Source organism: Cavia porcellus, unplaced genomic scaffold (assembly GCF_034190915.1).
Source record: "Cavia porcellus strain 051 isolate PalLab524CR breed Dunkin Hartley unplaced genomic scaffold, mCavPor4.1 scaffold_7, whole genome shotgun sequence".
Lineage (NCBI taxonomy): Eukaryota > Metazoa > Chordata > Mammalia > Rodentia > Caviidae > Cavia > Cavia porcellus.
Window position 1 is genome coordinate 47417639 of NW_026947490.1, and position 13515 is coordinate 47431153.

Here is a 13515-nt window from a genome sequence, read left to right on the forward strand (position 1 = left end):
AATTGCAGCTTTGAGGATTCTCTGTGATCACAACAAAGCACAGACACAGCTATGCACAGGGTCAGTGCAGGGAGGCCCCGTGGCAGGCAGCTAGGAGCACGTGGGATTGCATGGATGCACTTGTCACCATGCACCAGGCAACCATGGGCACAGGAAAAAGAATGACTTACAAGAATCTACTCCTGAAAGCCCAGCCAGGCCTGCAGCCAACTTCCACTTTACTTACGGTGTTTTCACTTTCAGGGCATCTTGTTCTGAGTCAAGATTCCTCCTTCTGAAAGTGGGACTTTCCAGAAAGACCACGGCTCCTCCCGGGCATCCTGTGGGTCTGGGATGTTCTAGGCTTTGATTGTGAGGGAGCTTGCCTGCCTCTCCAGAGAAGGATAGCCATGTGGTCCCTGTGGAGTCTGCTTCTCTGGGAAGGTAAGTGGGGCAGGCCCTTCCTTTGCTCCCCTGCCAGACCTTTAGGGACCTAATCAGCCAGACCAAGTGAGAACCCTAGAGCTGAGGCAGCATAGAGAAGAGTGAAGCAAGATCTTAGGAACCATTTAAAGCTAAGAAGATACAAAAAGAAGCAGGGGCTTGCGCATGAGGAGGTAGCAGCACCAGAAACCTGCATGTCCGTGTGACATGAGCTGTTTTATGGACCAGGATAGTTAGAATTGAGCCAGTGGTACTGTTGATTTAGAAAGAAAGGTGAATCATGAGGATTTGGCAATGTTAACACATGAATATTCTATATACAGTCTGGGTAGAGTAGTGGGGGAGGGCAGGGCAGCACAGGGTTCCCAACAACTGGAGAAGCATATTTTCAGCAGCTTGTGGGAAAGCTGGGTCCCTCCATGCAGCTTTGTAAGGGGAGGTGGGCATTAAGCGGGGAGAAGTGGGGGAAAGTTAAGTGTGGCCCACTGACTTGGGTGTGCCTGACTATGGTGTGATGTTAGAATGGCTAAAACATGGGGTCTTTGCAACCCTGGGGAATCCCTGTATCCGATGCCTGTCTTCCCTCCTTGATCAGCAAGTACTCAATATGATGTAAGTCAGTCACTGCAAGGTCAAGGATGGGGGTCATGGGGTGCGACAGGAACCAAGACGTTGTTTACATCAGAGACTCATAGGGACTTTGAGGTTGCTTTGTCCAGTGTCCGTTCCTGAGTTTCTGACCCTGAAGGCTCCCAAGGGCCCTCGTGATCCCTTCATTTTTAATGTGTGTGAGCAGTCCCACCTTGTACCTCAAAATACCTCAATGTGTTTGATTCACAAAATCTTTCAAGTCAATGGAAGTGTAATGTTCTTGTTCTAAACACTGGACATACGGGTGTTTTTTTTTTTTTTTAATTTTACTGGTTTGTGTATATGCTAAGCAGATACTGTACCACTGAGCTACATCCCCATCTATTAAATAATTTTTAAAATAGCTCTTCTTGTCAAATGAGATTAATACACCTGACTTGGTGCAACCCTCTGATTTTACAAGCAAGACCACCAAAGCTTAGAGGGGAGAGCAGGGACCAGATGGAGAGGGGGATGGTATGTGGAAGGTTACATAGCTGGCTTGTGACAGAACCAGGACAGGACAGAACACAGGTCTCCACTGACATGCAGTGCAGTTGTCCATCTGTGCTGTCTTCACTTTGTGAGAACACTGAAGCCATCGACAGTCAGGATGGAGAGGACTGGGACTCAGAGGGGCAGTGAGGTGGACGAGGAACTGAAGTCATTGTGGCCAGCTGAGTGAATGCCTTTCCTCAACCAGCTCCTAACACATCTGCCCTTATTTGATTCTGCACCTCAGTGCCAACTGCTGTGCCAGGTGCAAAGTGCATCTTTGGCAAATTCAATACAATTTACTGAGCTTTACCTATAGGCTGATTCTAAACAGGGTGATCATTGTAGGAACAAAGATGGAAATAAAAAATTGTTCTTGAAGAGCTCATGGACTGGAGATAGATGCTGCCTCAGAAAATAACAATGAAAGGGCAGGTGTAGGCATAGGGCTGATCCCTGATCACCGTGTGGACACAGAAGAGGAGTGTGTGACCAGCACAAAGGGGTGGGAATGCTGAAGCAGGCGGTGACACCCCAGAGAGAACAGAAGTGAGCTAAGGGAAGAGTCAGGAGAGTGCTTCAAACAGAGGTGTCTCCCTCACATCTCAAACTCAAATACAGTCCCCCCAAAACTCAGCATCTGGCCATGTTACCACCACTACCACCCCTTGTCTGTTTCTTCTCCTATTCCAGATGCAATGGCCCCCAGTGAATCTCAGGCACCGGGAGTAGGAGGAGATCCCCAACTTCTTTTCTTCTCGACTCCCCAGATCTATTCCATTGCCAAATGATTCATCACACCATCTTAATCTCACTACTCCAATCTATCTCACTTCTTCGAACTCCCCTGGCTTAGTTCAAGTTCTCATCACTCTCTCCTTGGGTTAGTATAACCAGCCTCTGTCTTGCCCTCCCTCCAATGTTCTCTCCACGCTCTGTTGGAATGGTTTTCCTGACTATGAATCTAATCATGTCACCCTCTTGATTAAAATCTGTCCGAGAGGTAGTTTTATTCTAGGGATAAAAGCTGAGCTCCAGTGCTGCTTTCAGGGCCTGGCATGATCTGCTCCCACCCGCTCTGCAGTCACTTCCTACCCCTCCTGCAGAGAATGCTCTCTGTTCCCCATGCACAAGCCCTGTCCCTCTGCGCCTTTGTACTTTTTGTTCCCTTTCCTTCACCACTTCCCTGTCTGGTCCCCGATCCAGGCAGCCCTGGTGCAGGGTCTGACTGATTCCTATTCCTCTTTTGCATTTTGGTTTACCCATTTCCTCTCTGAGTCTCTCAATGCTAATTGAGTTACCCCTTCACCCTACCTGTGTTCTTCCAGGACACCCCCACTTTCCCCATCATGGCACTTAATGTAATTTATTTTAACTGCCTGCCTGAGTGCCTGCTTCCTCTGTGAGCTTTGTGAACACAGTGACTGGTTTCTCTTCCTAACTGTTTCGTCCTCAGCCCCTGGCACTGATGCACCCTCACTTCACTGGAGCAAGTATGGATGGGGGACCCCAGAGTGTCCCCTCCAGCTGTGTGCAGCATAGGGATAAGTCACATGAGCTGGGGGTAACCAGAGTCTCTGTCCTCCCAGCACTACTTCCCATCGCAGTTATTGGTGCCCAAGTGCTGAGCAAAGTGGGGGACTCTGTACTGCTGGCAGCAGAGCAGCCCCCTGGATTCCAAGTCCGCGAGGCCATCTGGCGATCTCTCTGGCCTTCGGAGGAGCTCCTGGCCACATCTTTTCGGGGTTCTCTGGAGACGCTGTACCACTCCTGCTTCCTGGGCCGAGTCCAATTACACAGCAACCTCAGCCTGGAACTAGGACCCCTGCAGGCCAGGGACAGTGGCAACTTCTCCATACTCATGGTGGACACCAGTGGCCGGACCTGGACCCAGACCCTGCAGCTCAAGGTGTATGGTGAGTGCACTGACCCTGGCTCCTGCTGCTCTTCTCACAAAACACCAGACAGGCAGCCTGGGCCACAGCAGCTAGGCAAGCTGGGTTCCAAAACCTCTAGTCTCAGACCATGTGTCTAACTTAGGCAACAGCTGCTGCTTTAGTCACAGCTAAGAAAATTCCCCAGATACTCTCTTGCAACATCCCACCTGGGCCAGCTGCGCTTTGCCATCTTGCTGTCCTTGTCTGAACTCCAGTTGGATCTTTTCCTGGCTCAGTGGCCTTGGACACAATGCTTAGCCTTCCTGACCTTCATTTTTCTCATTTGTTAAGTGAGCATGACAGTATTACTGTGTGCAGCGCCAACAAGGTGAAATGTAGTGCACATGAAAAGTCACCTAGAACAGAGCCTGGCCTGTCTGCCAATTCTAAGGTACCATGAGAGATTATAAAACATGGAAGTAGTTCATTTACCACCGAAAAGGAAGAAAAAGTGTTGCATCTTAGATTACAGTACAACTGACTTTCATTTACAAAATATATTCAAATTAGAAGAGTATCAAGTTTGTTTCACCCATTCATTTATTTCTTTGCTTGCTTATCTATTTATTTATTTTTGGTACTGGAGATGGACTCCAGCCTTGCTCTCCTGCTGATCTACAACCCCAGTACTATGTGCCTTAAAAGAGATCTTTCAGAGATTTTAGCTCCATATTATTTATGGACTTTCTCAGTCACTCATCATTGCAAAATGAATCGGTTCAAAACTTAAGGGCTAAAAGCAATTCTAATTTTTTTCAACTTCATCAGTTGGCAGACTCTACTGGATGGACCTTTTGGTCCTGGGGGATCTGATGGCATCATTCACACAGGTGCTGTCACCTTAGCTGGAATGGCTGAATTAGTTGGGGACAGGATGGGCCTTTTCTCCCCAACAACTCCTTCTCCACCTGCACACATTTTTGCTGGGCAAGAGAGATTAGCTTTTCATCTTCATGCAATTCCCAAGGGCTTGAGAAAGAGACATGAGTGATCTCAAACCTCTGCCTCAGTCAAACCTTGGAATAAACGAGGAACTGTCTAACTGAAGAATGAAAAGTAAAGAATAGCAGCTTGGGGAGGGGAGCGGAGAGGATAAAAGACAGGGAGCAAACTGCAGAAGTGTATGGGACACCAAGAAGCAACCAGCTGGATGCCCCTGGTGGCCAATTAGAAAGCAGCTATGTGGATGCCCCTGTGGTCAATCAGGGTGCAGATGTGCAATTAAAGGGAACCCTTTGGGCTCTCAGCACCCTCCAGCCCTTTTAGTCCAATGCCCTTGTGCAGTGAACAACCTGACACAACCGTACATGCAGGCTGGAGCCTCGATCCCATTCTGAGCCTCAACTGCCGCAAGTGTGAGATGAGGACACTGAATGTGATAATACATGCGGCACCCACACTACTAAGCTCTAAAATGCCTTGTTCTCAGCATCTGAATTACAGATTTTAAGGAAATTGCTGTTTTATTGCTTCCAAATACATAGCATGATTAGAACTAATTGCAGGAAGCTGCCAAGCAGCCGTCCTTAGGAGCTCTGCTTTGACAATAGATAAGACTGATTTGAATTAGCGGATCAGTTACTAGAAATGTCAATGGGTGTTTCTACTGTGCCTGCTCATGTTTGGAAGCAGCTTGTCCTCTTAAGTGGTGTAAATATCCCCCCCTGTAATCTTTGTTTATACTATTAGTGTGCCCAGCAAATCATTTCTTTTTCTCCATATCACAAATCCCACCAGATTGAGCTGGCGTTAATGAGGTTTCATTCTGCTTGACTTTGGAATGTTGTCAGATACCCAGCCCTCCGGGTTGTCACCAGAATTCTCTCCCACTGGCCCCGTCAGCAGAGACTTACTCATCAATCTCTTTAGGAACAGGGAGCCATGGTGTAGGACACCAGGACACCAATTTATTCAATGGTCCAGGTATCGAGCACTCATTTGCCAGTACTAGACAGTGCAGGTTACCAGGATAACAAACAGAGCCTCTACATCTGGACTCCCCTTCACAGCAGTCTGTACCTCTGGAGTTATTTTCTTAGTTGTTCATAATCCTTTGTCAGCTGGCAAAGTCCAGGAATGTGCTTGTTTTCTTGCCTGATTTAATAAATATACTTGCCATCTCTTGCTGACTGACACACAGTACAAGAAGTACTAGGAAAAGACATGAAAGCCATGCCTGGAATATCAGGGAAGGCTTCATAGTCAAGGCATTGTGAGGTGTCCAAGATGGGCCTTGAAGGATACGTAGTTTTCTAGGAAAGCCACGAAGAAAAGCAAACATCTGCACATACAAGCCATGCAGAAGCATGAAAGCTACAAAAGAGCTTGGGAGCACTGGAAATGTATTAAGGTGAGCAGGGAGGATGAGCAGGAGGTATAGCTACAGAGGCTGACATGAGTCATTTCTTAAAGGATATCGAATAGAAGGCTAAGGATGCACCCATCCTGCAAGCCGTGTAAAATTTGCCTGCTCTCCTATTCTTGTGCAGATGCAGTGCCTAGGCCCACGGTTCAAGTCTTCATCGCTGTAACAGGGGATGCTCCGGCCCTCAACACCTGTCGGGTCTTCTTGTCTTGCTGGGCCCCCAACACCAGTGACATAACCTACAGCTGGCGTCGGGAGGGAATGATGGACTCTGCTGCTGGACCACACAGCCTCTTCACAGACCAACGGGTCCTGAGCCTTTCTCTGGGGCTGAGAGACAAGGACGTGGCCTATTCCTGTATTGTCTCCAACCCTGTCAGCTGGGACTTGGCCACAGTCACACCCTGGGAGAGCTGCCACCATGAAGCAGGTACGCCACTTGCCCTGGTAAATGGCTGAGGGATTATGAAGCGTGAAGCCCACCTCTGACCCCACCCCCATGTCCAGCACCAGGGAATGCCTCCTACAAAGACGTGCTACTGGTGGTGCTGCCGATCTCCTTGTTCCTGTTCCTGGTGGGCGTCTTCTCCATGTGGCACGGTGGCCTCTGCCTAGGTAGGAGTCCTGCAGGTGTAGGAGATGGGTGGAGCATGTGGGCGTGCTGGGAGGAGGTGGCGTCAAACCTCTTTCTGTTTAGGCTTCAGGTGACCTACCTTCCCCTCGCCTGCCGCAGTCTTGGCTCTTCCATCTCATGTTTTGTTCTCCAACCTGACTGATCTGCTTGGCATTTCTTTCCCTGTTCTCCAAATAAGCCACTGTCTTACATACTCCTTCAGGACTCTGCACTCTATTCCCTCTGCTTAGAATATATTTCCATGATTTGCTCCCCTCCTCCGCTTTCCTGTTGGGGTGTCTCTTACTCAACTTTCAAAAGGAGTGTGCCCCAGGGAGCCTGCCCTAATCTTCCCCTAAACCATAACTTCAGGTGGGTTTTTGTTGTTGTTGTTGTTGTTATTTTTTTCAGTGCTGTTGATTAAACCCAGGGCCTTCACTCTGAGGTACATCCCTAGCCCTTTTTACTTTGAGGCAAAATCTCACTAAATTGCTAAATTTCCCAGGCTGAGCTCGAATTTGTGGTCCTCCTGCCTCGGCCTCCAAGAGTTCTGGGGCTCTTGGATCTAAGGCATGTACTATAACACTTGGCTAATGTCCTTCTTTGATTCTCCACTATGTGCCCCAATCACAGAACTAACTACATGCCTCCCTCACCTTAATTATGAGCCCTTTTAAAAGCAAAGGCTGTATCCCTAGAGCACGTCAAGTTGTTCCAAGCACATTACAGTTCCTGGTTCATAGCTGGTGTTGGTAAACATTTGCAGAGTGAATCCCAATGTTCCTGCCCACAATTCCTAGGAAATGGCTCCCTGGGAGAAGCTCCTCCCTGGCCAGTGGCTGAAACGGAACTTTCTTGAGCAGAGGAGGGAAGGGAAAACTCAGAGGTCAGAGCAGGTTCTGAGCTCCACGTCCAGGTTAGCACTCTCCGCTGCCTTTACTCCAGAATGCTCTATCCCCACAAGAATCACCTGACTTTCTGGGCTTTGTGGCTACTTCCTTGCCAGGCAGGCTGAATTTGCTGGTTACAGGGCCAGCACTGAGACCTCATCTTAGCACAGGTGTCCTAGGAGGCAAAGTCTTGACCCAGCCACTAAGTATGGGGGAGGGAAGTGGGGTGTGCTTCGTCCTGTTCAGCCTTCCCTGAAGACAAGAAGCACAGGTGAGCTGTTGCTGCTGTGCTCACCCAGAGGTCCTATCTGCTAGGGAGACTCTGGCCCTGGCCCTTTGCTCCCAAGAACTCAAGGGATTTGTGGTAAGAAACAGACACTAGAAAAAGAGCTGCTTTTTGAGATATAATTCATATATTGTACTTAAAGTGCCCAGTTCAGTGATTTTTTCAGTATATCCACAGAGTTGTACATCCCTCACCAAAACCAATTTTAGAAAACTTCCATTTACTCCGAAAAGAAACCCTTGAACTTCATAGCTACCCCTCCCCAATTCGCCGTCCTCTCACAGCCCTAGGCTACCACAAGGTACTCTCTGTTTCATTTGTCTGTTCTGGACACTTGATGTAAGTGGAACTGCACGGTCCTTCTTTCACTTAGCCTAATGTTCACAAAGTTCAGGAAAGGGCAGCTTGGACCCAACCACTTGGGACAGTAAAAAATGCAAAGATGCAAAGGCTGCCCCTCCCAGCTCTGCTACATGATTTTGGGTCATCTAATCAGGTCATCACAGCCTTTCTATACCTTCTGCATCTCAGTGTATGCACAGGTGCAGAACGAGGTTAGACATTAGGAAAAACTTCCTATTCTTAAAGAATCTTCTCTTCCAAGATTTTGGAAGATGAGGAGAAATATACCTTTGCTCAAGGTGATTTTGTATGAGGCAACAAGATTCAGAGGCCTAGGGCCAAGCCAAGTATGTCAAATTCCAGACACTGAAGGGATAATTTTCATTGTTGAAAGGATATCTCCATTTGTGATCTTCCTACCAGGGAAAAAGAAGAAGAATGACCATACTGATGAAGTGGCTCCAGAGACAGAGAACCCCCTTGTGTAGGATGTGCCATGAAGGACAGATCTTGAGGAACCTCCTCCATGTCCAGGCACATGATGACTTGGGACATAGCTGGTCCATAAAGACCACGAAGGTTCTCATACTTTCCAGGAGACCCCTGTTCCACCTCCAAGGAACATGCTGGAGAGCTGTCACACTAGAAGGACAAAAACACCAGCATACGCTTCCATGCCTCTCTTTGCACATGCTACTCTCTGCTGGTCAGATTAGCCTAACAAAATGCTCCCTCAAGAACACTGGAAGTTCTCCAGGATCCACCGGGATATTGATTGTAATACCCACCACTACACATGAAGTATTGCCCAACTGCACCAAAAGATTGCCTCTAGCCTGCATCCTGGACTCAAAATGACAGTGGACATTAGCACTAGAAAGAAAACTGAACCACCCACTGCCTCCCCAGCTCCAAACAATCAAGGTGTTATCGTAAGAAAGGTCCATGGAGAATTGGCCATGCTGGGACTTGGGGGGCCAACCAAAAACTCAACTAGCCAGCCTTTCTGGTGAGCCACACAAGCCACATGGGTTCCAGGGAGAGAAATGTCATGTCCCATGAGCCTCCCAGCACATAGGCTGAGAATCAAACACTGTCAATGTGTTCTCCTCTCTCCAGTCTCCACCCCACCAAGCAACTGCATGGATGGCTCAGAGGACAGACTGAGTTGTTAGCAACTAAGGTACTAAAGCAACTAAATGTTTGTACTGTTTGGTTGATTATGCAGGCCTGGGGCCAGTGGTCTGGGCATCTTTTAGGAGGATGAATGTATGTAATATAGCAAATATGGGGGATTTCCTTCTATCTTGTCTTTGAAGTCAAATATTGTTTTCACTGTTTTGCTTTGTTCTAATTAAATGTTTTGCTTTATTCAGCATTCTGTTTTGATGGGCTTACTGTGTTTTGTTTTTAGTTTGATTTTGCTATACCTGATGGAACGGACAACTATTGTGAAAATAACAAGATATATTAACAGTAGCTATTGTTGTTTTCCTAGTATCCTGCTTGGAAGTTCTGTACCAATTTTGCTGTATTGTTTTGATTAGCTTTGTTCTGTCTTGTTTTGTTGGATTTTACTATCTTTAAAACAAATTAAATTTTTTTTTAAATGTCCACAATAGATGTAGGTGAGAGACAGGAGACAAAAGTTTCTCTTTCCAGCCTGAAGAATGTTCAGGTCACCTGGGTTCATAGCCCCACTAAGGCAAATTGCAGCTACAGATAACCAATGACAACCAACATCCATGGTCAGAATGAGAGCCACCAATGAATAGACATCTTCACCATTTCCACTGAGCCTCACATGTCTTAAAGAATCATGGGAGAGTCTCTTTTCATTCTCTAACACGATGGCCAGGAAAAGACACTGAATTTGCCAACAGGAAGTTCTTGTGCAACTTCGAGAAAAACAGCTGAGCTCAGGAGAAGTCTTTATCCTTGAGTCTTAAAGAGAGAAGAATCAGGAAAAGGAGGAAAATTATGGAGGGGAAGGATACTAAGTCATTTTAGAAGCTTCCACATTGACTTTCAGATGCAAGTACAGAAGATCCACCCAAATTCAAAGGGAGCAACAAAGATCCTGCTGCCCAAGGGAGGACTGCCAGTATCACTTTGACACATGGGATGGAAAATGTTATTGAGGCCACATCTGGAAAATACAGTCTGCCACTGAGTGACTCCATCTGGAAAAGCTCAGGACTATTTATTGCCACTGGAAAAAACTTGATGAGCTAAATTCACATTCAGGGATTAGTAGTTAATAAAATTCATGATTATTCCCACTAAAATGAAACTGGACTTAATTCTGGGGACTCACTCATCTTGGTAATAGAGAGAGAGGACGCACTAAAGAAACAAGGGCAAGTTTTGTGTATCCGCCCATGGTGGCTTTAGTTTCTCTCCTCGGAAAGTCAGTCCTGCACTAGGATGCTCTCCTTCCTCCCAGGGGCCCAGGAAGTCAGTTCATTTTGGGGGAATTCAGCACAGCTGGTTTCCAGATTCACACCACCACTCCTCCATTTAATTGTTCCTGGATTTACCCTTCCTGGCTTGGTCAGAGCCAGAGCACTGTTAGTCACCTGCCTAATCTTCAGCCTTTTTCTCCACCCACCCCTCTCCTGTCACTTCCTCTCAATCCTGCATGGTGCACACACAGGCCCATGTATAACCTACAGCACGTGCTGCCCTCACCTGTCTTTTAGAGGCATTCTTCACGTTTGGTCAGTGACTCATGCTAAGCCAGCAGGTCCCTAAAAATAATGTGAAAAAGGAAGATCTAACAGTGAGTCATGATGATTTCCGCAGAGAAATACCACTCCCCATCTTTCTTCCCTTGATCCCCGGGGAAGAAATGTTCTGAAATGGAGGGGACCCATGGTTCTCCCAGCACAAGGTGACACTTAGTGACCTTGCATAGATGGGGGTTTTGTGATGAGTTGTAGTCTTTGAACAATCACACTGCTCAAGTAAGCCATCAATCCTCAGTGATTCACTTGTCAACTAGTAGACTTATTAACCTTCCACTGAAATATAAAGTGCTTTTGTGGGATCAATTTCTGTGCTAAGAAGCACTGAGGTTTATGTTTTAAAAGATGCACCATCACAAATACAAACAGGGCTCAGCATATGCTGGGTACACACTAAGGCAATGAGGAATCAGGCGCAAAGCAAAGCCTTGCCCTCATGGAGGCTGTGTTCTAGATCATACAAATAAATAAATACTTTAGATGGTAATAGTTTCTGTTAAGAAAGATATAGCAGAGTAAAGGACTAAGGAACATGGGTTGGCAAGAAAGGATCCATCTTGGAGAAGGTGTTACCCTGGGAAGAGGTGACATTTGAACAGTTGCTGGTGGGTGACACCTGTATAGTCGTACTGGGCTGAGTATGTGGGGTTAGTCACACTGCAGAACTAGCTGGGGTCCTATTCTAGGAGCTGCACTTTCAGAAAGATCAGAAAGTGAAAATTAGGAGCATTGTTGGTATTTACAAAGAAGAGACCAGGGTGGCTGAGTCCAAAAGAGAGAGGAAGAAAAAGGGAAGGGAACAGGAAGATGGCCGGAGGCCACACCACACGAGAAGTCTTCAGAGCACCTTTTCTTGGGGTTTGGGTAGCAGAGAGAGCCCTCCAACCCCATCAGTCCAGCTGTCAGGCTCCTCCTGAAATAACCTTCACATCCTTGTTTCTATTCAGCTCATAGTCAGACCACAACCCCTTTCCAAGTCTGCGTCTTTCCCTTGCTTTCATTTTAATTTTCTTTAGCAATGGCCTTTGTACTTGTTCTTCTGGGCAAAGGACAAACACAAAAGCTACTGAGACAAAGGGGTCACATGACATGACAGTGGAGAGAATGAGAAGGGGCATTACCAGGGCTTTAAAAAGAAGAAGAGGGACAAGGTAGAAGATGAGGAGAAAGGAGAGGACATGGGAGAGAAAAAGAAAACCTCCATTCACATTAATGGCATCTCTGGCAAATCTTCCTTCCATGTTTATGAAGAAGTCTTACCTATTCTCTTAATCAGCTCTGGTTACTTACTGATCTCTTAGGGTAGCACTGCCTCCTTCCAGACTGATTCCACAGCTATCTGCATCTGTTCTGCAGGTAGTCTGAAGGAAGGGACTATCAGTTACAAAATATAACTGTCCTCAGCTCTTGGGAAGATGTAATGGCTGCCTTCCTTTGCTCTAGGTACTGGCAGGAGAGGCTGAGTACATGGGGTTAGACGCACTGTACTACTACATGAGGTCCTTTTCTGGGAGTCATACTTTCAGGGAGACACTGGAAAACTTGAGTAATCAGAAGAGAATAACCAGTATGGTGAAAAAAACAGAAGCCTTATCCTATAGAAAATAAGTAAAGAAACTGGTCATGTTTAGCTTGGAGCAAAACACTCAGAGAGGCGTGGGTCCTCAAATATTTGAAGGAGTATCACACAAGCCCAGATTGTGTAACTGGGGCCAGTGGACCATGGCTTTAACAGGTAGATATTGACTTGTTCAAATAATAGAATATTAAACCTGGGAAGGAAACTTAATGGTTACTCAGTTGAAGATTTTCTCACTTCTTAGGTGAAAAGAGATTGTCACTCTCAGAATGACCTCATTAGTCAGTAGCAAAGCCCAGTCTCTCACTCTGCACCATAACACCAGGGAAAAACTTCCTAACACATGAAGAAATTCAAATGTGAAACAAGCTCTTTCAGCGAATGTGCATAAACAGAAACCATCTCAGAATAAAACCACAGACTACAGGGTTTTATATTAGGAATGACAAATATGCTGCCCATATATCCAGATTTCCAATTTCTGGGGTCACATCACACTAATTAATTAGGATATACTTTCCCCACTGAATCTGGGTGCAACACTCAAGCTCCCCATCCCAGTCAATTGAAGATGGGTGGCAGGATGAAGCCCACTTGCAATTGCTGCTCCTAGACAATATGTCAGAGCATTTCAACAGTAAGAACGAGTTATAAATTAAAGAAAGAACAAATGAATAAATTTTGAGACAAGGTAGACCAGTGACATAGTGAGACCTTGTCTCAAAGTAAAAATTTAAATGGAGTAGGGATGTAGCTCCACATGAAAGCCCTGGGTTCAGTCCCCACTACCACAATGGAAGAAAAATGGACCTATGAAAAGATTGTGTTGGGGTATCAGAAACAAGGTATGCTTCCTCTGAAGTCTTATCCTAAATTCCTTCTTCTGTTGCTTTTCTCCAAATGTATTTTGTAGTATTTTCTTTGGGGAAAATACTACAACCAGGAAGAAGAAAAGACTAAAGGGAATAGTACTACCATTACTGGGAAAACACATACATACACACACGCACGCACACACACACACACACACACACACACGTACATTAGCCAAACCAATGACTATAACACAGATAGGAATTTTAAAATTTATATTCTTTGGAATATTTAAAAATAACAGGGAAATAATTATATTGGTCAAGATCCTCTGGGAGCAGAAACAAACTCTGACCTTAACTAAACCAAGTATGGAATTTACTAGAAAGTTATGA

The 13515-nt window shown here is 46.1% G+C and overlaps 2 protein-coding genes across 9 annotated transcripts in view; one reads left to right on the plus strand and one right to left on the minus strand.

Annotated features, from left to right (window-relative positions):
• The window catches only part of Vsig8 (V-set and immunoglobulin domain containing 8), a 154543-nt gene that overhangs the window by 121511 nt on the left and 19517 nt on the right, over nt 1-13515 (minus strand). The window lies entirely within an intron of this gene.
• On the plus strand, nt 106-9950 carry Slamf8 (SLAM family member 8). 5 transcript variants are annotated; one of them, XM_023563713.2, is made up of 5 exons: nt 126-423; nt 3138-3464; nt 5975-6280; nt 6358-6465; nt 8405-9950. In XM_023563713.2, exons 1-5 carry the CDS (start codon nt 390-392, stop codon nt 8467-8469), a joined length of 840 nt encoding a protein of 279 aa, XP_023419481.1. In that variant the 5' UTR covers nt 126-389; the 3' UTR covers nt 8470-9950. The 5 variants fall into 5 exon arrangements, with proteins under 5 accessions (XP_063109566.1, XP_023419481.1, XP_063109567.1 ...); XM_063253496.1 differs by lacking the exon at nt 8405-9950 and having other exon boundaries at nt 106-423; nt 6358-7373; XM_063253497.1 differs by lacking the exon at nt 126-423 and having other exon boundaries at nt 2759-3464.